The 24836-nt window shown below is 32.5% G+C and overlaps 1 protein-coding gene across 7 annotated transcripts in view; it reads right to left on the bottom strand.

Moving 5' to 3' along the window:
• Nucleotides 1-24836, bottom strand: part of LOC134529311 (ephrin type-A receptor 4) — a 396457-nt gene that overhangs the window by 57046 nt on the left and 314575 nt on the right. For 6 of the 7 annotated variants that reach the window (XR_010074530.1, XM_063363232.1, XM_063363230.1 and 3 more), the window contains exons 14-17: nucleotides 18914-18964; nucleotides 6019-6159; nucleotides 2626-2885; nucleotides 797-1006 (exon numbers count right to left, since the gene is read on the bottom strand). Coding sequence is in view for 6 of the 7 variants with exons in the window: in XM_063363232.1 (XP_063219302.1) it covers nucleotides 797-1006; nucleotides 2626-2885; nucleotides 6019-6159; nucleotides 18914-18964 (662 nt within the window). In the remaining variant the exon portion in view is untranslated. The remainder of the gene's footprint in view (nucleotides 1-796; nucleotides 1007-2625; nucleotides 2886-6018; nucleotides 6160-18913; nucleotides 18965-24836) is intronic. The other variant, XM_063363238.1, reaches the window with a different exon arrangement.

Here is a 24836-nt window from a genome sequence, read left to right as displayed (position 1 = left end):
CAGATCAATGAGGAAGTTTGGGCCTAGTCAGGCATAAGACTTGGGAACCTCAGTTCCACTAGGTTCAATCAAGTCAATAGTGTCACTCGAAAATCATATGATTTTCTACATAAAATACAATTAAATGTTTTGCAAATTTTAATTAAACCTGGCATTGGTTATATTTGGAATTCACATAAAACAAGCACTTATTTTGTTGATTCTGTGATGGAATTCTTAAACCTTAGTAATAAAAGAAAGTATTATTATGTAGTTATAAAGCTATCATGGGTAATTATCACTGACAAAACCTAAAAGTGTATTTGTATTCTCTACGGGTAAGATATCCTCATATATGTGAAGATTTGTTTTAGCCTTACCAGCAATTATAGTGCTTTCTCTGAAATGTGACAATAGATCTTTCAACTGTGACTTAGACTAAAAATAAAAAGCCTTTGAAAGGTCTTATACCACTTTATGTTCATTAAAATTTGTTACCAAAGTATTCACACATTATTCAGAAAATGAAATGCCACAACCATGGAGCACAATGGCAGTGGGCTCACTCATTATTTGATCATCTCAAGTTCAAGCTGAAAATAAATTACATTATTCAAATCTTACAAACCAATTTAAATTAGCATTTAGCATGCTTGCCAACTGATTCAGTAGCATAAAACATCACTGTAAAGAAAGAATCTCTCAACGCAGTGAAAAATCTGGTTAATAGCTTTTTTGATAGCAATAACGCAGCCATTTATTTAGTAAAATTTAATTACAAACAGCAATTCAAAATGTTAATAATTTAATTTCTTACCCTCGTCGTATAAGCACCTTCTGTTGTGCTTTCAATTTCTCTGCTTAGCCCAAAGTCTGCAATTTTACAAACCAGCTGTGCATTGACAAGCACATTACGGGCAGCGAGATCCCTGTGAACGTAATTCATTTCGGACAGGTATTGCATACCTGACGCAATTCCTCGTAACATTCCGACAAGTTGTATAACTTGGAACTTTCCATCGTTCGCCTAAAATTACAAAATAATAACTATAATACAATAAATTTCATAAAATACAAGAACAACACCTAAAACAAAATTTTGCAACTGACAGTACAACATCAACTCATTACTAGCAAAGGAAACAAATTAAGATATTAAACAACAACAAAAAATTTTTTAATATGCATGAAAACATTCCATTTTAGTATTAAAATTTATGAATTTGCTAATACTTAGGGACAAGATTATATGGTGACTTCCAATAAAACCAAAATAGCACTCAAAGCATGTCAACATAACACATAACACCGAAATGCAAGTTAATACAGTAATACACAATTTAGCACCAAAATGTAAATAAAAACAATAAATCAATCAGAAATTTCACAAAACTTAACTCCAACCACAAAAAATGTTGTCTTTTATTTTCATAAATTCATTGAATGTAATTATTTAGCATTAATATCAACTAAATGGAAATACTCCAAAATATGCAAACTATATTTTTATTTTTCTAAGTATATTTCTTTTTAAAACATGCTTATTACAAATTATTTTATTGTATAATTGCATAATTTGTCAGTCAAAATGATACTATTTTGATTAAATAAGTACGTACTAAGAAATATTTTAGTTTCATATTTGTTACATAATACAACATTTTTATAAAAATAAAAACAATAAAACTGAAATGTTTTAAAAATGAAATAGACCAAACAAAATGATAAAATCTTGCCCCTACTTATATGATTTTACTAAGTAACTCACAATTATTAATATCAATGAGGCAGTCATGCACTAATTTTATTAATTCAGGCTGTAATTAACAATACAATAATTTGTTTTTATGCATATCACAATTTATCATTCAACAGGATATCAAATACCATCTAGACATCATCAGAGTTTGGGGAAATCAAAAATTTTTAGCACAGTACCAGTATTGTTAAGGGCACCTAAGTCTAGTGTGAGGTTCGAAGGTGTGCTGTACAGGTAAAATGTTTACTGTAATAGCCCAGGAAGACCCATGCCCCATTCCCATCCGTAGAGAGTTTTTCTCAACCTGCAGTGAAAATGCCATATGGCCAACTAACAACCTGCACCACCCGTACAAAACTTAACATGTTCAATTCTTAAAGGTATTTCCTAGTTTGCTGAATTAATTTTCATATCATGAGCTGTGAGAGAAAATATAAGGGGGGGAAATGTAGATCAAAGCGAGGTCAGGCCACTCCGGTGTCCCAATATCTCTTGCCTTAAATGCAAATATGCAAATGACAAAAAGGACTAAAGACTTAACCAATGGATATTCTTATTCACATTTCCCATAAGTTCTGTATGCTAAGTAACTGTTTAACAATCAACCTGTAAAGCATCATAATTACCACAAAATATAAAAATAGTTTTGGAACAATGCACATTTAGTAGAAAAACTTTCTCTTAGTTTAATCACATTTAAAAATAAAAGCAAATATATTTAATGAAAATTGCATTAATAACAGACTATTATTACACATAGAAAGTTAATATCAATTCAATGACAACATATAAATATCATTAAATGCCTGAAAATTTTCCAGAAGTTTCTATCAGAGATTGTCTGTAAATTATCAACTTTATATTATATTAGGAAAATTGAGACTCACCCTGAGGAATGTATCTAAGGAACCATTTTCCATGTATTCTGTAATTATCATTACAGGATTGGACTTAGTTACAACACCTTGAAGGAAAATTACATTTGGGTGCTCGAACTGACCCATGATACTTGCTTCCGTAAGAAAATCATTTCGAGCTTTGTCTGAACTTCCTGGTTTCAGTGTCTTGATTGCCACATCGATTTCCTGCCGTCCATCAGGTGGAAGTTTGAGCTTGCCACGACAAACATCACCGAACTCACCCCCACCTGAAAATAGTAACTAGTGGGTTTCATTGAAATCTAAAAAAATTAAAAATTAAAAGAAAAAAAATTCTTGAATACTCCCAGAATTACTCATATTTATGAGTTTAGAATTTTAACCTAAGAAATTAAAAATCCACATTAATCTTAGAGGTCCCATTACCTTAGTATTAATCATGTGATGTAAAACCACCCTACCTTTATCTCGATAAAATAAATTACATATGCTAACTATTAATAATGTTGTTTTCTTTGAGTTCATTCAAAATTAACAGCTAAAATAAAACTATTAGAGATTAAATATAGAAAATAAATGAGATACGAAATTAGATAGACAAAAATGCCATTATTTTTGGCTGTCCATTAAGTCAAATATATATTTAAAAGGTTTTTAAAACATTACATATGAATATATTTTTAAGGCATCCATGTGACAGTACTGGAGAAATTAATTGCTGTTAATTTTTATACTAATTTCTTCGTGTCAATTTCTAGTTATAAGTACAGTGTAAACTCTTTATAACGTCACTCAATTTAACGACAGACTCTTTAAAACGTCGAAATTGCTTGACTTTGGTAGGTTTACCTTGTTTTCTATACAATAATACACTCTATATAGTGTCACACTCACTCTATTTAACAACAATACGGCATTATAAATCATTAAGCAGTACTTTATAAGTTGCTGAAGTTGATAAGAACTGCAGCTGTGTACGTTCTTTTGTTTGCTGTTTTGTTGTTGTATTATATAGCACGTGTTTACTTCAACTGACGTACCGGAGATACTAAGAAATTTTGTCTTTTGTTTTTGTATGATGAACTTGCACATGTTTACCTCAGTCACTAGACTTTAGTCAAATTGTTACACGTTATTATTATCACAGTTGCTTACATAAGTTCGAACTGTAAACATGGTGAGTAAACAAAAATCTTTGTGTATTGACGAAAAAGTTTTATTAATATGCTCAATAGAGGCAGGAGAAAAGATCAGTGATGTTGAAAGACGCTTTGGATTTAGCCGCTCTACCATGTCTACAATATGGAAAAACAAAGAAAATATAACAGACTATACGTAATAAGTGTTATTATTTGTAGTATGAATATTAATGTTTGTGAGTAAAATGTGTACTATATTAGTAAATACATATTATTATAGAATAGTAAAATGATATCTTTTATTTCTCTCCATTTAACAACCACTCTCTATAACGCCGAAAAATGCTCAGTCCGTTTAGTGTCGTTATAGAGAGTTTACACTGTGTGTAAAATTCAAAATCTAATTTGACATTGTGGGTTTTGTTTCAATTATAAAATATATACAACTATAAGCAACAATACAGGTGATAAATTAAAAAAAAAACTGAAGTGTTTTTTATTAATCTCAGCATAAAAACGTCCAAAGAAATTTTGTTTCCATTACATTTTTTTTTTGATATGGCATTTGTGATATTTTCTCCCCTTGATGATAAATGGTACTTACTCACGGAGGACGAAAAACAGTAAAACTTCTGTGCAACAAAATTGTAGTGGATGGTGGTGGGGGGGGTTTATTTTTTGTGTGTGTTTGTGTGTGTGTGTAACTGCACCAAGTATCATAAATAGTGAAAATTAATAAATGTTTTTAATAATTAAATAAATATGTAAACAGTACAGAAATATTACTGAAAACCAGTAGGAATAAAATAATTTACTATACATGCTCATCCCTCTCTCAGTTTATAATATCCACCCTTTATTGCAATGTTCGGTATGGTTCTATGTGAGCTAAGAATCTTTTTATAAATATTTGGATGTATATATTTCCTCTTTCTAGTTTCTAATGCTTTCGCAAATGTATTGAGGTTATTTCTCCCCCCCCCTCATCATCCAACAGTGGCAGATACAGGAAAAACTCAGAGTGTTGGGGAGGGGGGGGGGGGGCAGTAAAAACCATCTTGAAATATGGGTGTAATAACAATTTATCAAATCATTTGGAGCAAAATATTTAATTTTTATATATAATAATGAAGTCGGTCTGGCTAAGTAAGTGAATGTGTTCGAATGTGGATTCTATAACATGTGCGACAGGGGCGTGCCCTACCCTTGCCATGAACCACACTTGAATCTGGGCGTGCGCCCCCAGTACCCTCTTATGTGTCCGCCACTGCCCCCTACCCATTTTGTATGTAATTGATTAAAATGAAGAATTTCTGCAGATAAACAATGTGAAGGATATTTAATATTTAAGTGTTTTTGATGAAAATAAGTATTTGAGTAATGTTGTAGGTTATGGAAACTTTTTTTCTGAGTTGATAACTGTGCCACTATGCACAAACTTGGCTTATCACCTTGGTAAAATATTCACAAATTAATGCATAATAAGGAAAGACCTGTCCAAGTTCTTGTCGAGGGCTGTCAGGCTACTTACATATGTGTTTTGAGTATGTACTCTATAATGTTTTACTGTGCCAGTGCCTGATGCGTGGCAGTCAACGAGACCAAACAGATGTAGGGAAGAGAGAATGTTTAAAGATCATAGCTGGTTTGTTGTCATAGCAACAGCTTATCAGCAAAGACAGCCTACTGTTTTTCATTCATTATGGTGATGAAGGTGCTATTCAGAAGAAGCATGATGCTAATGCTGGCACAAAAAGCTTGAGGGTTGAAAAAATTTAGAGCAGAGAGTATGGGTTGCTGCTGACAGACAACAGTCATGGTGTATCTAAAGTAAATAAGTTATTATAACAATGTGCAAACTTCATATGTTTATGGTGCCCAATGACATGAGTCCTAATAACATTAAAGCAAGTGTAAAACTCTTTTCTCAGCCAAACTCCAAGACAAGAGTATGCTTTATTGATGTGGTTTTCATATAAAAGATCAGACGAAGAAACAACATCAGGGCCAATGTTCCTTGTTTCTATGTGGTTTGTGGCATGCTATAGTTTAAGAACTCCTAATACATACACCGAATATCTTACAAAGTTTAAAATAAATAAAGTAAATTTAGTGAACACCAACATTTAATTTTAATATATATATTTACCATTTTTGCAACTTAACCACAATTATTAAAAGTTTGAAACTCCTGGTATAAGCCACACTAAAAGCAAGTTTATCTGAGTTACAAAACTACACAAACTCCACAACAGCTACTTACCTATGATTGCTTCGATTGTGATACACGATGCATCTATCTCTCTTGCAAACTCTCTCACTGCTTGGTTGGGGTCTTCATATGTGTGAGGATCAATGTACGTTCTTGACGAGGCCCCAACAGAAGTGAATAGAGGTGTTGTCACTGCACAAAGATAAAACAGTAATGAAATATGGTACCATGAAATTATTTATTAAAATAATTTTAAAGAAAGTATGTATTTAGAACCCAGCTATCAGAAACTAGTAGGTGTATGCTTACAGCCAAGACTTTCAACTGAAAGTTTTTACAGTAAAGTAGAACTCCTTTATTACTTTCCCTGACTTTAGAATTTTCTGCATTTTTTCATGACTTTCCTATGGGACCATAAGTTTTTCATTCAGTACAATTTTTCCTTTTTGGGAAAATTTTGCAAAATTTCTTCCATATTTATATTTGATAACCAAACTTATTTGGACAGTACTCAATCAACGTTTTTTTTTTTTACTAATGGTTGTAAATTACTGAAATGAAAACTTTAATTAAATATTCAATATTCCTAGTACCTTTGCTTGCATTTTCAGTGAGAAAGATAAAATGAAATCAGAAATATTTTTCATCTTGTAAACCATATGACAGTTTTTTGTCTCACTATCTCCTTCCTCTCTCTTCTCTCTGATACTTACTCATTCTCTTACTCCTCACACACTCTCTCATTCCCTCTCACTCACACTCTAATTTGCAGGAAGATCATTTAAAACTTAAGTTCTTTTGAAGTAAGTTTTATTATTATGAGCTAGGCTTGAATATTTTTTTTACCTTAGGATTCAGTTTTTGGATTGGTACTTAGTTATGTTTAAATTATTTGGGTGCTCATGGAAGCAGATGTTTTATCTTAGGTAAATATTCATTGGCAAGAAATAGAAAAAAAATTGATTTGTATTGCCTAATACCTCAATATGTTTTGACCCTTTTCCAACCATTTATTTGGCATTCCACATACTTTTAAAGCATTCCTCTAAATACATACTTCAAATATAGCATAAATGTATAAGATTAATTATCAGCATAAATCTGGAAAAATATAATATCTTAATAAGTATGTGAATTGCAGTGTTTTATCCATCTTAGCTTAGGCTACTTAAGTGATTGGCAATGAATAGTTAAAAAAAATTCTTTTTAGCATTATCAATATTATAAAATATGTTACAGTAAAATCATGAATGTTGAAAATAACAGTCTAACAAGTACCTATGTATACAAACTGTAGAACTTAACATTATTGTTCGGACTCGTAATTTCAATTATATTTATTTACTATTTTCAGGACAAGCCTCAACTTTAATTGTACATCTTTCAGTTCTAATTCCTTCACAATATGGACTCTTTACTTATGACAAATTTCATCATCTTAGCTGACATTGATGTTCTGTTTCCTGCTATGTTTCAGTGATTTGTGTATGCAAAATGTGTATTGCATGCAAAAACAAGCTTACCTATGTATGAACTATCAGGTATCTAAGAGACAGTCTGCATTTGAAAACAATTCCTCTCAAAACTGGCATTACCGGGTAACATAAAGACAGCTCTATTTAGCACTCATGAAAGAGCTTCACTCTTAGTATGAACACTAAACATCTCTTAGTATTAACACTGAACATATCAATTATAATTGTGCTATTGCACTTCTCTATATTTAGTTGTTCCATCTGGCATGCTGATGTCAACAAGAATGTGTCTGTTTTGAAAGATGCTTAATTCTTTATCACTTCTTCTACTGCTACAAATAAAATAAAATAAAAAAAATTTGTAAATTTTCATTTTAGTACTATGTGTCATCGGTACACAAAAATTTCTAAAATTATTTTCTGCAATCATTTAAAAAATTTAAAACCTGAAACTCTGAAATCCTATGAATTTTCTAATAACTGCCACACTTAATTGTGTTCTGCAATGTTTGTCACCATCTTCCAAATACATGAGCTGTTTGCTTTATAATATGTAAATGATGGTTTGTCACCAAGCTCCGTGCACTATGCAAAAATCTGTTTCTAAAATCCTCAAAAAAAAAAAAAAAAATTGTGCCCGTGGAGTCCATGCACGACAGAAGTGAAACTTCTTGCTTTTTAGGTATAAATAGAGATCAATTATTTTAATTTTTGATTCAATCAAACTATCCAAATAAAAATGAATGATAATTATAAACTCAATTGCACACATCAATAACTTTATTCCACACGATAAATAAATTGTAGATTCTTTAAATAAAATAAAATAAATATGGCAGCTTAAATTGTCAGCCGATACGAAAACTGAGGAGTAGACAAACACAAGCAGCATTATGAGAATTCCATAGCATCACTGCTGCGTCATTTCTATCTCTCCCCTGCCGTCTCCTTTTCCAGCCGTTAACAACTAGCATATAGCATGCTCCACTATGTACCTACTTCTCCCCTCCCCTTGCCTTCCTCCCATTCGACCACTAGCGCATGCGTTGGAGTGGCGTCACCGTTGACGGACTCTCCTGCTCTACCGGTTCCCTCACCACATACCTAACTATGCCTCTCATGGAATCATAATTTTCGAAACGCTCGAAAATTGTTGCCCCTCAGTAAAGAAATTTCAATTCAAAGATTCCCACAATCTAAAGCAAAAAGTAGAATACAACATTAGAATGTGCAATAATTCATAGTTGTAACATTCTTAAAACACTGCTTCCACATAAAAAGTGCCCCAAGCCTCGAGAACAAAGTTAACACTTAAAAGTATTCAGTTACTATCCAGGCAATTGCTCACGAACCTATTTTCTAACCATATGAACAATAACAATATTAATTTATAATCAAGGTGACATATACAAGTGCAATTAATGGTTTCAGTCGCTCTACACAGACACATATATTGGCATGTATATAACAGCTTAGCATAATCATTCAAGACTATAACCAATTGACCAGCACCATTATAACCACCACGATTCAAAACCACCACCATCACTAACAGTCACCAACCCCACCACTACCATCATCCTAAATTAAGTTTGGAAGTGCAGCCCATTATATGAAATCTCTGAGTGTTCCAACACATATTTAATACAAAAAGCCACCTTCATTAGTCATAAAACTTTTTTCAGTACATTCATTTCTTCTTTTGAAAATTAGAGTTTACGAAATTATATTTGTTTTGGATGAAAACAATTTCTCTTCGCACTGATGTGTTGTGTGCGATACCCGACCACCTACCCTGCACTGCAGTATAGAAAAATATTATAGTTTAGTATTATATAGTCATTAAATTTTTTTATTGGCTTTGCTGTTATAAAATATTACTAACAAAATTAGATTTTGTATATTTTCTTTGAAAACCAACATTCTGTTAGAACTTTTTTAATTAAAGAAAATAAATGAAATAAAATAAATATTTTTTATAAATCAAATTACAGCTAACTGCCTATGGTTGGCTTTGTGTTGTACATGTGAACATTTTTGTACTCAGTAAAAGTGTGACAAGATTTAGTTTTACAATATAGAAAATAATTGCATTCACTCACCTGTAATAGTTAAATGAATTTTAATTTAGCTTTTTAATACACCTGCTCACACCACTATTTAAACAACATGATTGTAGAATACTATGATGAATTACAGAAAATTATGCTCAGTAACAAAAGGCTCTAAAATTACTGAAATTTCAAGAAACAATACATGTAAAATTATTGACTCTTCCATATAAATATCTTTTACCAACAATAAAACTGTTTGAGGAAATAAGTCTACACATTTGATGGTATTGTGAGAAAATAAACTATTGGGAATGGCTACTAACATTAATTAGAACATAAAACTAGTTTTTTTTTTATTTTTGTCTGTTTTTTGTTTGTTTCGCAATCAATAAATTTCTACTGGACTGATTTTGATCGAAAGTTTTTTATTAGCAAGGTCTCTGGCTAACTTTTACATTAGTTTATAAATAAAAACAGAACTCCACATGTAAGGCAGTGAAAAAATGGGTCAGTATAGTTTCAATATAATAAAAAAATCATATCTCCGGAGCTAATAAAGAATAAGAAAATTAACTGGGTATCAATCATTGGCATATCAAAACTACCAACCAGTTTTTATGATTTTGTGAAATTCAACCCCTTGGGGGTATAAAGGAGGAAAATTTTGTTTGAAGAAGTAAAAGCATACTTCTAAATGTACTGGAATATAGTTAAGAAACTAACAACAGGCCTATAGAGTTACATATTAAATTATTTCCAATTTTTTTTAATTTGTCCATTAAAGGGGTGAAAGGAGGGTACGATCGGTTTTAACTGGAAAAAAAAACTGTATATCTTTGACACTAATAAGCAGAGCGTAAAATATTGGGTAAGAATAGTATGTAAACATATTAATGCTTAATAAAGTTTATTTGTAACTTGTGCCTTGATTGGCCAATTTTTAAGGAGTGTTTATAGCTTGTATGTGATTGATTGTTGGTTATGTCACTAAAGCGGCTCCTTCTTGTTATAGGAGTCAGTCGTCATTGTTAGTTGTTTCTGGGGCACTTGTGGAAGCAGAACGTGTCTTGTGGTGGCTCGCAAACTGAATATTTTAATGTGAGTTGAGAGAAGAATTTCATGCTTGTGGTCCAGGCATGCTGTCGAACATTGTTATAGGATATTTTTGAATTAGAATATTTCAACCACAGGAGGCAGGGTAGGCCCAAGTGGAGTATTTTATAATAACTGCATAGCCATGCTGAGAAGATGGTCTCTTAATAATTTGTACCTCAAGTTTAAACGACCGCGGGAGTTTAATAACATCATTATTCAGAAGTAACATTTAACATTAAATAAATATCGAGTCAGAGAAATTAAGTTGTTGGTTTGAGCAAAAGAGATAGTTTTCTGCAAGTTTAATGTTTTCATTATGTATATGATTTTGTGGTCAGAAGATGACAGCTATAGTGACTTGTGAATTCTGGTAAATGATAATGAAAAGCATTTGAAATCAGTTACTGTTTCCAAGAATATACTTCCATCATAAATAATTTATACTAACATTTTTACGAAATTTATACATTGTTTTTCACACCTAGAAAAAACTTTCTTTAGGCATTCGTATGTATGTACAATCTAGACCACAACTGGCCGGTGAGGTTTGGATTGTTACAAGATGTAATGTGTTATGCAAGGCTAGATAGCACATGCAATAGAAGCTCATTAAGTGAGCCCCCTTTTAATCAGATCTTTGGACAACCCAAACTGATTTGTACGGTCAAATGAGCAAAAAAAAAAAAGAAGAAGTAGTTTTGTACATTAATCAGACAGAGTTGAAATTCATAACTAACATATTTTTAACATAAAAATTAAAAATGAACTAGAATTGCTGACAAGTTAGTGCACTCAATCGTAACTGTATTGTAAAGCAAGTATACATGTTTGCTGGTGCTGCCATGATGAATCCGACCGCTCAGCAAAATGGAGAGAGTCAATTATGTTTTGTTCACTATAAAATACATTTTCTGTAAGTGTGTTGTGTTGTACTGATTTTTCACGAATTTTCCTGACATCCAAGATTGGCTTGGAACCCAACTAAATTTCTACAGTAAATGCAAAACCAAATTAAAATTAGAGATGTCAAAATTATGAAACATTTTCATCTCGTATGCTTGATTCAATTCCTATCTGAATTTTTACTTAAATTTTGATTCTCAAGTCTGCATTCGGTACTTGCAGTAGAATTAAAAAAAAAAGTTATATTTAATGAAAATATATTCACATAAAATAAGACTTTGAAATTTAATTCAAAAAATAATAATTTGAAAATAAATTAATACAATGATATGCACTGCCGTGTGTGGTCGCAGTCAAGTGTCACACCCGGCCGTGTGTCTGTCGTGGCCGTGAATTCATTCCCGATGGACATGGACGTGTGCAACCCTCGATGTACAAATATAATTCTTGTTTCTCTTCACTGTTTGGTGTATTTTCAATATTTATTCGGAACTTTTGGATCAACAAGACTCACGGAGGTTCCTATTACGCTAAAAGAATGCCAAATCTTCAGATCTAGTGCAGCTCAAAAAAAGATAAGTGTTTGAATCACCTACCAAGAAGGTGGGGACGGGATCTGGATTATTTGGTAGCCAGACAGCGGCCCACAACAGATGCATTCAAGTTGGAAATCCACAAAATGAAATATTTAATTAAAACTGTTGAAAAGTTTTGTGCAAAGGTCGATGACCTTCAAAGCAAAAATTTGGTCATCAAGACATTTCTACTGATTCACAAGCAGAAACAGCTGAAATTAAAAATGAACTTGAGAGTGATAAATCTTATAGTCAAGTGCTAAAGAAATTCTCGAGCGGCAACCACGCAGTACATGTGAAAACATCCAGTGGCTCGGGTAACGGTCCGTCTCATGACCTACATACCTCTCAACAAGAAAAGCGTGATGCCACAAGTGACCACAACTCAAACGAACATGTCGACAATGACGGCTTCACTGTGGTACAATATGCACTTAAGCCTCGGAACAACATGAACTGTGATGCTAAACGTGATCAGGAACGCAAGCAAATGCCTATTCAAGTCAGGATTAGAAAAATTCATACACTCAAAACTGTTAGTAAACCTGTGCAATAAAAATAAGAACTCTGTCCGTCACTAGATTTGATCCTTCAGTTCAGGAACATAAGATTGTGGATTGTATCTCCAACAAACTCAATTTATCTCCTGTTAAAATTTAATTCTTATACATCATTCCATATTTCGGTTTTTGAAGAAGATTTTAATATAATTAATAACATAGTGTTTCGGCCTAGTGGGTGCTTAATCAGCCCCTTCTACAGGAAACTTCATCCTGATCAAATTGCCAGCAATGATACTTGTTCTGATAATCCTGTTAATACAGGTAGGATTAGCCCTAAACCCTTACCAGCTTATGATGCTACTTCATTCCCATCCCAAGTGGCTGGAGTAGCATCATAACTTACTTCGGTGCCTTCAAATCCCAAGGACTGTGATTTTTTCTATCAAAACATTACAGGTCTAAGAACTAAATCTTCTGAATTTTACAAAAATCTTGTCTCTTTGCATTATGATATTATTTGTCTAAATGAAAGCTGGTTTAATGATCTTAGTAGAAATTCACACTATTTCACTAACCAATATGTTGTCTACAGAAAAGATAAAACGCTTTACTAATGTTGAAAGAACATTGTGGAGGGGTTCTGATAGCAGTCAAAATTCTTATTTTTTCATCAGTTCAACAATTGCACAACATTGACTACCCTTGTATTGAAGTTGTTTGGTTAAAAATTAAAATGTCTCCAACTAAAATGTTTTATTTGGGTAATATCTATCAACCCCCTCAAACATCTCCCAATGTATATTTTACCTATTTTGAGGTGTTAATGACAAACCTGCCTCTTATCATGAAGATTTAGTAATACTTGGCCACTTAAATGTTCCTGGTGTCGATTGGTCCAACTAAAAACATACTGACTTCTTGCATTCTCACATTATAAAAATAGATACATCTTTTTTTAATTTTACTTCAAGTCTTGCACTATTACACAGTAAAAAACCCTAACATCAAAAAAACTTTTAGATCTTTGTTTTACAAGTTTTTCTCAATACTTTGTAACTCAAGCATATGAAGCAATTGTCAAAGAAGACTTAAATATCATTCTTCCCTAAATATGAATACAATATTTGACAATTTTCCGTGCAAGTTTAATTCTTCAACTGTTATTATATCCTACAAAAACAGTGATTATCTCAGTCTTTTTAATGCTATTAAATATCATTATTAGACTAACTTTTACCAATACTCTGATGTTATCTACCTTGTTGAAAAATTAAATACTTATATTTGTAAAAATATTAATGAAATTAACCCGGTGACTATTTAAAAAGCTTCTAATTACCTTCACAGTTTTCAAAAGAATTAAAATCTTCCATGTCCTAGGTTCTGATGGTATATCTAATTTTTTTTAAAAGGTTGTTCTCACTTATTAGTTCCTCTATTAAAACATTTATTTAATTTGAGCCTAAAATCCCAAGTTTTTCCTAATAAATGGAAAACAGCCAAGGTAATTTCAATTTACAAAGGTGGCACTAAATTAAATGTTTTTAACTATTGAACATTATTGTTACACAATGTTTTTTTTTTTTTTAAAAATTGTTAAAAAAATATATTTAAATAATAAATTTACAACTAAAAAATTTATTATCAGCCAACACAGTTTTAGACAAGGAATTTCTACAGCTACCAATCTAATTACTTTACTTAATCCTATTTTTAATGAAGTTATTAACAGGGGTCAAGTTGATGCCTGCTATTTTGACCTAGCTAAAGCTTTTGATACTGTTAACCATTTAACACATCTAAGTAAACTGTCTAATTTCGGTCTAAATGATAATTTTGTTGATTGAGTCTCTTGTTACCTTAATGGTATACGTTTTTCTTAATCTATCAACGATTGTAATTATTTCTGTTTCAATGCTAGTTCTGGAGTCCCTCAAGGTGATACTTCCCTTTAAATACTCTCATAAAAGGTGATCTTTCAATACCGTTGAATCAACTATTGTAGTTTTAATTGAAATATTGATATCACAAATTTTTAAAAAACTTGATTAAGCTGACAAATAATCTATTCTTCACGTTATACTGAGACACTATCTATATATAATTAATTTTCATTTATCTATTACAATTATTTTAAAATATTTCAAACATGAAATATATCAAAACTTTAAACAATTATGTACTTTGAACAGTTTTGTATACATTAAAGTATATTTTATAAAACTATCAATCCTTTTAAAAATCACTTATTCATGTGTTTAGATGTTTTTATGTGTCTCTGTCCATTGTTTTTTGTTCCTTGTGTTTTTATTGATATTTTCAAATGTGTTTATTTTGCTTTTTATTTGTTGTGCACACCCTCACACTTTCCATAAAAGTGTGTTGGTGTGCATATTACAGAAAGTAAAAACATAAAATAAAAATTTACTATCAATTTGACACCAAAAAGTCTTAATTGAGGTTTTTGTTATTTGCAATTACCCCAAAATTCAGAGTACCTACTTAAAAAAAATGTTCTGCTTACAAAGGAATCTATTTGCAGCCTTAAAGAATAATTTTTTATTTTTCAAAATTTGTTGGTTCTCAGTCCACCAGTATATAATTTTGTCCTCTTGTAATTTTTCATTTATTTAAGGGAGCAAACATGTCTTATCTTTATATTACACAAAATGCAGCATCAAGTAATGAGCAGATTAACTATGTTGTAAGGATTCATCTGATTTACTTTAAACGGCCAAATTCTTTAAGTATGTACTAGCAATGATCCTTACAATATTTCCCTATACTGTTTGTATTTAAACATTTACAATCATGTGAACATATTTAAAGAAAATATTACCAACAATGCAGTCACCGTTTGATACATCATAAAAAAATGTTCCCAAATGTGATTTCACACTATAAAATATTGCAAGAATATTTATAAAACACTGGAATATATAAAATTCTAACATGTGAAAACTAATTGGCTACTCATGTAAAAAATAAAAATGGGTGCTAAGCTTAAAAAAAAATGGCCACCAATAATACAACAATTAAAGGCATATAAAATACTTTTTCACTCACAACAACCCGTTGTTTTATGACAATATGTTTTGAAATACCTCTTTTCTCCACAAATCATTATGAATCATGTGCAAACAAAACAGAAAGACTGGCTGTACAAAGTATACAAAGACTTAGTGTACTTTTGATAGCAAAATGATGTGATCACAATGTCAACTGTAAGCTGTTTTGTAAACAACTTTGCAAAACTGATAAAATAAAGTATTGCTACAAATATTTGTATGTGTTTATGAAACCACACAAATTGGGACAGGTATTTATCTTATTGTCCTTAAAGGGATTCTTTAATTTTTTTGCTATTACAATTTCAAGCATAGTTTTATGTTTAAAAGAATGAACATTCTAAGAATGGATGCAGATACCTATCTGAGATAAATAACAGACATCAATTATCATGCTGGCCACCCATACCCATCAACAAAAAGTACCTCACTCCTTTCAGTGCATTAAAAATTGTTGCAAGTGTCTGTTTTATTGTTTAGCATAGCCACGTAGATTTTGTTTTGTGCACATCCTGTGTTGACATAGGTTGGACATGAATCATAAATGCAGATGTTTAAGATTAGGCCTCTGCAAATAGCAGTTGTTTAGTTCTAATTTAATACAAATAGTAAGAATGAGAGTTAGAATCCCACAAAAAATTGTTTTTTCACATCATGTAACAACTTCTGGAAAATTAGACAAATAATACTAAAGTGAAAGGTTGGTTAAGCAACGTCAGCTACAATAATTATTTGAAAAATGTTTGTTAAAAAATTTAAATTATGAAATAATTGCTGTCTTTTTAATATGCAGGTAATATAACTTAACATAACGAACCAACCAACCTTTCATTTCAGTACCATTTCACCTTTTTTTCCAAAATTTACTACTACACATATTGATCCATAAAATTCTCGTGAACCGCAAAATACTGTGAAATCCATTGCAATCTATTTTATGAAGTGAATTTTTTTTAAAATACTGTATTCCCAAATTAGTGATTGAATAAGCTCAGATTTACATATTTAAACACTAGTTATTCACGAGTTTTTGTGTTTTTAATGGCAGACAGGTAAATTGCATTTTAGTTTAGCCATATTATTAATACAATTTTTGCTCATGCCATGTGGAATCTTAAACCATTATTTACATTTTTTAATATATTTTTGAGTTGCACATCTATTTCGAAATATATATGTACAGCAAATAAGCTGCTACTGTATCACATGGTGTTAATCGATTGTGACTATTGATTTATACGCCATTGAAGTCCACCTCAATGGAGGATCCGTTTTGATGTGTTGTAGTCCATGGGTGTTAACGTTTGTTTTTCCCACTTCTGGTACATGTGATGAAATGAATACAAATAATATTTTGTTTTCAAGTTTGTATATGCTGTGTTTTGAATTTGTTTGGCAAAATTTATCAGTTTCTGTTTAGTGAAACAGTAGCGGGAAATAAAACTTAGAATACTTGTTGCATGTTAAAAACGTCACTTACTGTTAACATTTTTTAATTATGAAGTCCCATTAAACAACAAAAAAGAATATTTATATAGTGCAAATGACAATCTCAGTAGTAAACGTTGGTTTATAAAGAACTCATCAGGTATGCTATGTCAAGTATTCATAAGTAAACAAATATTGGTAATTTAAAGTGATAGTATTCAAGGTTGAATCGAATAAGAATAGTTTATTACTTGTATTCGTATTCAAATACTTACACATGCCTAGTTAAGAGAGTGCATGTGTGAGAGAGTGAGTGAGAGAGAGTGAGTGAGAGAGAGTGTGAGAGTATGTGGGAGAGTGAGAGTATGTGTGAGTGTGAGAGTGTGTACAAGTGTGAGAGTGTGTATGAGTGTGAGTGTGAGAGTGTAAGTGACAGTGAGTGCTATAAGTGTGAGAGTTTAAGTAAGTGTGTGAGCATGTGTGGGAGTGTGTGAGAGTGTGTGTGAGTGTGTGAGAGTGTGTGTGAGTGTGTGAGAATGTGTGTGAGAGTATGTGGGTGTGAGAGAGTGTGAATATGAGTATGTGTGAATGAGTGTGAGTGTGTGGGTGTGAGAGTGTGTGGATGTGAGAGTGTGTGGATGTGAGAGTGTGTGGATGTGAGAGTGTGTGGATGTGAGAGTGTGTGGGTGTGAGAGTGTGTGGGTGTGAGAGTGTGTGGGTGTGAGAGTGTGTGGGTGAGAGAGTGTATGAGTATGAGTGTGAATATGAGTATGAGTGTGAATATGAGTATGTGTGAATGTGTGTGTGAGAGCATGAGAGTGTACATGCATGTGTGTGTCATAAGTAGTTCAACTACTGCCTATATTAAAAACTTTTTACCTTCTGCATTTTTAAGAATTTTATTAAAATTTTGTAAAATCTTTTTCTTAAAAGCGGACACATCTCAATAACAGAAATTGTTTACTCACCAGTGATGTTTGTTATTGGGCAGTTTCACTGTTTCTTTTCTTTTTACATAAAATGTTTTAGCTAGAAGGTGCAAACAAGGAACATTGCTAAAAATTAACTTTAGTAAGAAATATGAATATGTTATTGTTTGTGTAGAAATATTTAAACAACTTAATTTATAATTATTTAGGTCTGTCATTCTTTTTTTTTTTTTTTTTTAATAATTTAGCCTTATCACATACATTACTCTATGCTGAGAGACGTGAATTTCATGTTAACATATTATTGCTTACTTTATTACAAAATTCCAGAAAACAGTATTTTTTCCTTTGCCACTGAGTGCAAACAAAATAGAGGGGAGAAAAATATTTTTATACAAATTATACAATCATTAAGTTAAAAAAAATTTCACTACAAACCTTGAAATTTTGGAGGGAAAAAAAATAGTATACATAAACACCTTCTCTCAAAAATAAAATTTACCTCTATAATCTTGTATGATGATAAATTTTAAGTTCATACATACATTTATATAAAATACCATTCAGATACATATATGACTATGCTTGGCTTCAGATACATGACTATGCTTGGCTATTAAGAAATAAACATAATGAAAAAGTAAAAAAAAAAAGTTGTAATAAATGCCACTAGTTTGGCTGATAGAGCATTATTTTAGCACATTAATCATGAAAAGTATATTTATGGAAAAGCCATGTTTATTAAGTCTTGATTCACAGATAATGACTTATGTTTGTGATGTTAAAAACTTTATGTAACTTGATAACTTATTTCAATATCAGTTATTTCCAATATACCTAACATTGTTTCTTACTTTAAATTACATACAAATCTAACATAACCATGACTGGAAGGGTTTGTTGCCAGGATACTTACATCCATTGGTATGTGTAGTGACAATAGGGGGATTATCCAAATTGCAGTGAACTGAGGAGAAACCGAAAAACAAACAAACATAAACAATAAAAAAACATTTACAGTGCAAGAAGGAAAACAACACACAAAATGTTACAAACTTTGTTATTCATAACATTCCTTACAAATGAACAATAAAATGACTACATTTATGCTTGGACAGAAAAAGTCTTAATAAAAATTTATAATTATAAATTAGCTTCAAAGTTTTCAAATCTACTTCACTGTAAAGAATGTTACATAACTGACACAGACATGCATATTATGTACTAGCATAAAATAAGTGCAGAAAGATATAACACAAAATGGGATCCTTCTACAAGAAATTAACATTAAAATCCAAACAAAATAATAAAACAAAGTTCACCCCTTTCTACTGTTTGCAGTAAGTAAAATTTCTTAGTGGCTGTTCTACTTACAGTATGTCATACTGCAACCCAGAAAAAAGTATGTCATTAAGTTTATCATTATGTACCTAAATCTTTAATGTTCTCATGCATAAAGAAATCAGCTTTAAATGTTCTACATACATTTCTAGGACAAACAAGAAAATACGCCTTCTATTAGGTAAGAAATGGTAGAATTACAAATGTAACACGTAAAAAAAATTAACTAATTAGTAACTACAAGTCTACAGCATCACAACTACCCGAATTCAAACTGAAATGCAACTACTTGTGCATCAAAATGAGTGCTGGTTAGGACTTACTGTATGTGACTACTAGTCCTGATGGCAGGAGAATTGCATGAAAGAAAAAAAAAAGATACAGTGAGGATAACTGGACTATGATTATTAACATTCATTGATGGAACACGCAAAAGCAACAACACACAATGACACGTCAATGACAAAAACATTACAAACTAACATTTTTATAAGTAATTTTGTCAAATATGATAAAAAGTAAATTTTTTTAATACACACATATGTATTCATTGTAGTCTATAATAAAGTAATGAATCAGATTGTCTTACAAATGTAAGAAAACCAATAAAAACTACCTCATTTCATTTTTGTATGCTTAATATACTGAACGTTGTGTCATAAACAAAATTATTATCTCAAAAAACTTAATAAAATAATTAATAAAAATTGTAGGTAATTTTATTTCTTTAAATTAACGTCAACCGGGCCTGCGCCCCAGAGCCTGGTCAGCCTCCGCCACCTTTCCCCTCACCCCTGTCCCACTTCCCGTACTGGCAGCCGCTCCGTCTTCAGTACGTAGTCGGGTGGTTGTGTTTGAATAGCGCGCCACGGACGTCAAGAGGGCGCTGTAGCAGCAGTGCACCACACCTCTTTAACTAGAGATAAACATTGTAATTCTCTTTTGCTTATTTTTCCCCAAGTGGCGTGTGACGGCAGATCGGCCGGGAGTGTTTTATGTACTTTTTGTAATTAATATTTAGTTAAGGCATAAACAACGAAAAGACGTACCGAACATGCACGAGGTGAACCGAAGTCCGCCGAAGCCGGATTGGTTATCATTAATAATAAGTTGTTGTAATTTTAGTTAATAGTTTTTATCATGCATTAGGTGTAATCTAATTATTAAGAGTGTTTCATGTTTTACCTGTAGCTTCCTGTGGCACATAACCATAAATAGAAATAACGGTAATTGGTTCGGCGCGAAGATGCCATGTTAGGCTAGCGGAGCCCTGAGCTCACCCAGTCCTTCGCCAGCATCGACCGAGAGCATACGCATCAGCACCCCGGGGACCTCACCACTTGTCTGCATTGCAGAGTAATTCCGTTAAATCTTAATCATCTTAAATCTTTCATTCGTGATTCCTCGGAGCTTCTCTCAGTCGGGGGGACTGTTTAAATAATTGTATGAGTGACCACTATAATACCTTTTTATGCTAATTACCGAATTGTAGAGTGTGACCACATGGTCAGGTCGCACCACGTGAACCGATTCGTGCCGCAGGCGTTGTGTGATATAATCAAAGGTGTAGGCAAAGTAGCAACTAATAAACCAGGGCATACGATTTTATTTGTATTTGTTTATTTCAACATCCTGAGTGTGACGGCGTGTGGGACGCTGTAAGAGCCCACTGCGTTGGTGAAGAGCGTACCCGACGCTGAGAGCGGACCAGTGGCGAGTACTAGGGTTGGCTTTAGGGGGGTTAAAATCACGCCTCACATGGGCGACGTCACGGCCCTGAAAAAGAGTCTCTCCCAGGTCCGTGCCCCTTGCACGGTGGCGCCCACAAATTAATCTCAGTACATGTATTGACGCGAACCCCCGCTTAGCATAAGGACAGTTAGGCCGCGGCCATGTCAAAATATAATCAAAATATGTTAAACAATTAATGAAGATAATATAAATTATATCCTAGGAAATAATTTTAATTGAAACCAAAACAGCTAAATATGTAGCTTCATTTATCCAAGATCTAGTGTAAACTTCAGTTTTGTTCAACTGTGTAAGTTAATTCAAAGTAAAATAAATTAAAAAAATATCCAAGAAATCATTTTTAGCCCTAGAACAGTATGATGCTTTTTAAATTATTTTCATATTATGATGCTATACTATTCTGCTATCTAGCATGTTTCTACATATTTATTAAAAGTTATAACTGTTGGAGCAGTTTACTTTGTCAGCGCATACCCTTCTCTCCTCCAGCCATCATTTCACCCTCCTACTTTCCCTACATTCCTCTCCTTCTCCGCCCATCCTAATTCTTTCCCTTCTCCGCTGGAGAGATGCCTCCACACGACAGACCAGTTTGAGTTTGACAACCAGGTTGATAAGCTAACTCACTCATCACTTGGCTGTCAGAGACGTCACATGTCTTTTGAATTTGCAACATTATCTCATGAAGGTTCAAGGCAGATCATTTTATTAGTGTACATACTGTTTGTGCGCAGCCCTTTATGGGCGTGGGCTGAATGACAAATACACCCATATATAGCCATTTTTGTACACATAAGGGTACATACCAAACATATTAGTGTGCCAAATGAAACTTTATGATAGTGAAACTAACCTGAAAAATATTTGGTAAACTACAATACCGTATTTACTCGCATATAGGTCGCGGCAATTTTACCAGATTTGGTGGGGAAAAAATGAAGTGCGACCTATATGTGAAGAAATTTTTTTTTTTTTAATTTTTTAATAATTTTTTTTTGCAATATTTTGCTTTAAAATGCGAAAAAGAAGTTTATATAGGTATAGGCAAATTTATTTACAATGTTCACATACAGCGAAACCCCTTATTTACGTTACCGTTATTTACGTTTTCCCGTTATTTGCACTATATTCTTCAGGTCCCGTTTAGTTCCCATTTAGTCCAATACAAAACTTTCAAGCAAATTACGACTCAAAAATCGAATCCATCCCGCTATTTACGTCACGTAACAACCATAAACAACCAGAAAATACCGTGGGTACTTTAAGAGTAAATAAGATTAGCTAGTAGGCCTAAAAAAACTAAAAACATCGTGAAAAACGTTAACGTTTATAGTCGGCAATGAACATTTTAAATCGCAAAATATACATATTTTATCACATGAACAGTTGCTTTTATTTCTAAACATGTAATAATTTAAGCCTAGGCGTGTAAAAGTCCGAGTAATTATAGCAGGAGACAATCTAAAACGCACGAGGGAAAAACGTAAACCACAGAACAGTAAACTCACGAATGTATGAATGTGGCCGATCATTAATTTCTGATACTGTATTTGTGTCACAACTTAGCCGAAATACTGGTACGAGACAAACTTCACAAGATAAAATGAGCGGAGTCTTGGTAACTGTTTTATACGTATTTTATAATTTCGGAAGTATTGTACAGTTGACGCATATTTTTTAAACTAACAATTTATTTCTGGGGATCGTAAATAATTAATTATTGGTATCAAGACATCAAGATGAACGTAAACTTGAACATGTCACGGCAGCGAGAAAACTGGTGCGTATACCAATAAACTGGTATTATAACTGGACAAAACTGGTACACGGGAGGTGGAGCTTATATTTTTTCCGCTAAGCTCGCGTCTATTGGCTGGCTGCTGATGGAACGTCACGAGTCTGGGCGGAGAGTTGAGTGAGTTATACTGCGCATGCGCAGCTCAGTGAACAAAGAGAGCCAGCAGGCGCGCCGTAACAGCAGCTGATCGGGTACAATGACCTTTCTTCGCGCACGGCGCACGGCGCGGTAATGAAATACCGGTGCGACCTATATGGGGGGAATCTTAAATACCAAATTCAAGACCTCAAATTATGGGTGCGACCTATCTGCGATGGCGACCTATATGCGAGTAAATACGGTAGTCATAATAAAAAGTAATCAAAAGTTTTAAAATACCTGAGAAAGCTGACATTACCATAACTATAATACATACTATCCTTCTAAATTCACAAAAGACTTACTAGCACAGAGTAGAGCACCCGCTTGGTAATATCAAGGGGCATGGTTCAAATCTCATCACAGTATTTTTTTAAAATTTTTAATAAAATTATTATATAATATTAATAATGTTGAATCAGCACAGTAAGGTTAGGGTTTGTTTGTAGTAAGTATTTACAGATTGATTTAAGTCATTTAAGCACAAACAAATGTAAAAAAAAATATACAGTAAAACCTCGTTTATCCGGACAATCAAAATTGTGGATAATCTGGGTAATATCGGTTCTACACAAAACAAAATCCCTAAAATGCAGACTTACCATTTATAACTATAAAAAAACAATGTTTTGAAACAAAATTTCATAACACACATGCCCCAATATTGTTTACAAGACATTAATAAATATAAAAATTACTTTTCACATCATTCCTTAATAAAGAATTGGTCCACTGTCTTCTGTTTCAAACACGTCTGGCATTTGATTATAATTTTCAATAAGTTTCAACATGCTTGTCCAATTCAAATGTCCCAACCTTCAGTGCCATAGAAAACATTTGTTTTCTGTGTAAAAATACTTCATAATTTCTGGAAAATCCATGCAATAAATTCCAATTCTCAAAAAAGCATTTGTAATCAACTCACTTGTCTCAATATTATGAATATGACTTTCTGTCTTGACGCAGGTTACTACATGACAATGTGTGACTATCTTGCTACGGACAACAGGTTGACAGCTGATCTGATAATATGCAACACATCTTTTAGCTCTACATCAAAAGTAATTTCTCCATTGAAAAAACTTTAAGTCCACACTGCCAGACATGTCTGCAAATAAATTTGTTTGATCCATGAGCAACTATAATTGAACTGTTACTAAGTTTCATATCATAAAGCTCGCTTAAATTATTTACTACATGAATTGACGCAAAATAAACTTAAAACATATATTTTTCATATGGTTTTGTTGAGAACGTTCAGCCACAAATCCCTGCTTTTTATCACTCCATTGATTGTTACCAAGACCATTTTTTTTGTTCAAACATATTCCTACCAACAATGTTTAGCCAAATGGTTAGGTTTATTACACCTATAGTATTTGAATGGCTTCTGAAATTGTCTCTGAGTATATAGTGTAGACTCATTTTGATTTGGGTAGTCACTCTTCAGAAGTCTTGCAGAAGACTAGTAAGTTATTATCCAGTAATCCAGCCAACAAAATGGTACCTTCCCATTTATCACTCACAGTGAACTTCATTTGGTTTAGTTTGAATGCAGCAGTGATAATCGTATAACAATAATCATCGATGAATTTGCATTTATCTAAAGTCATTGTTACTAAGGCACTCAGTAAACCAATATACCGGGTATTTCTGGAATCTTCGAAAGCATTTTCCAAAGTCTTCCATGCTTTTCCTGCAGTTTTAATATCACATATATGAATAATTTGTCTTATCAATGAAAATTATTATACAAGAGTGAGCCTTCTTATAGTTTTTCTTCCAAGTTTCATCCATTTTCGGAGTTTTG

Source organism: Bacillus rossius, chromosome 2, assembly GCF_032445375.1.
Source record: "Bacillus rossius redtenbacheri isolate Brsri chromosome 2, Brsri_v3, whole genome shotgun sequence".
Lineage (NCBI taxonomy): Eukaryota > Metazoa > Arthropoda > Insecta > Phasmatodea > Bacillidae > Bacillus > Bacillus rossius.
This window is presented reverse-complemented; position numbering and strand designations above follow the sequence as displayed.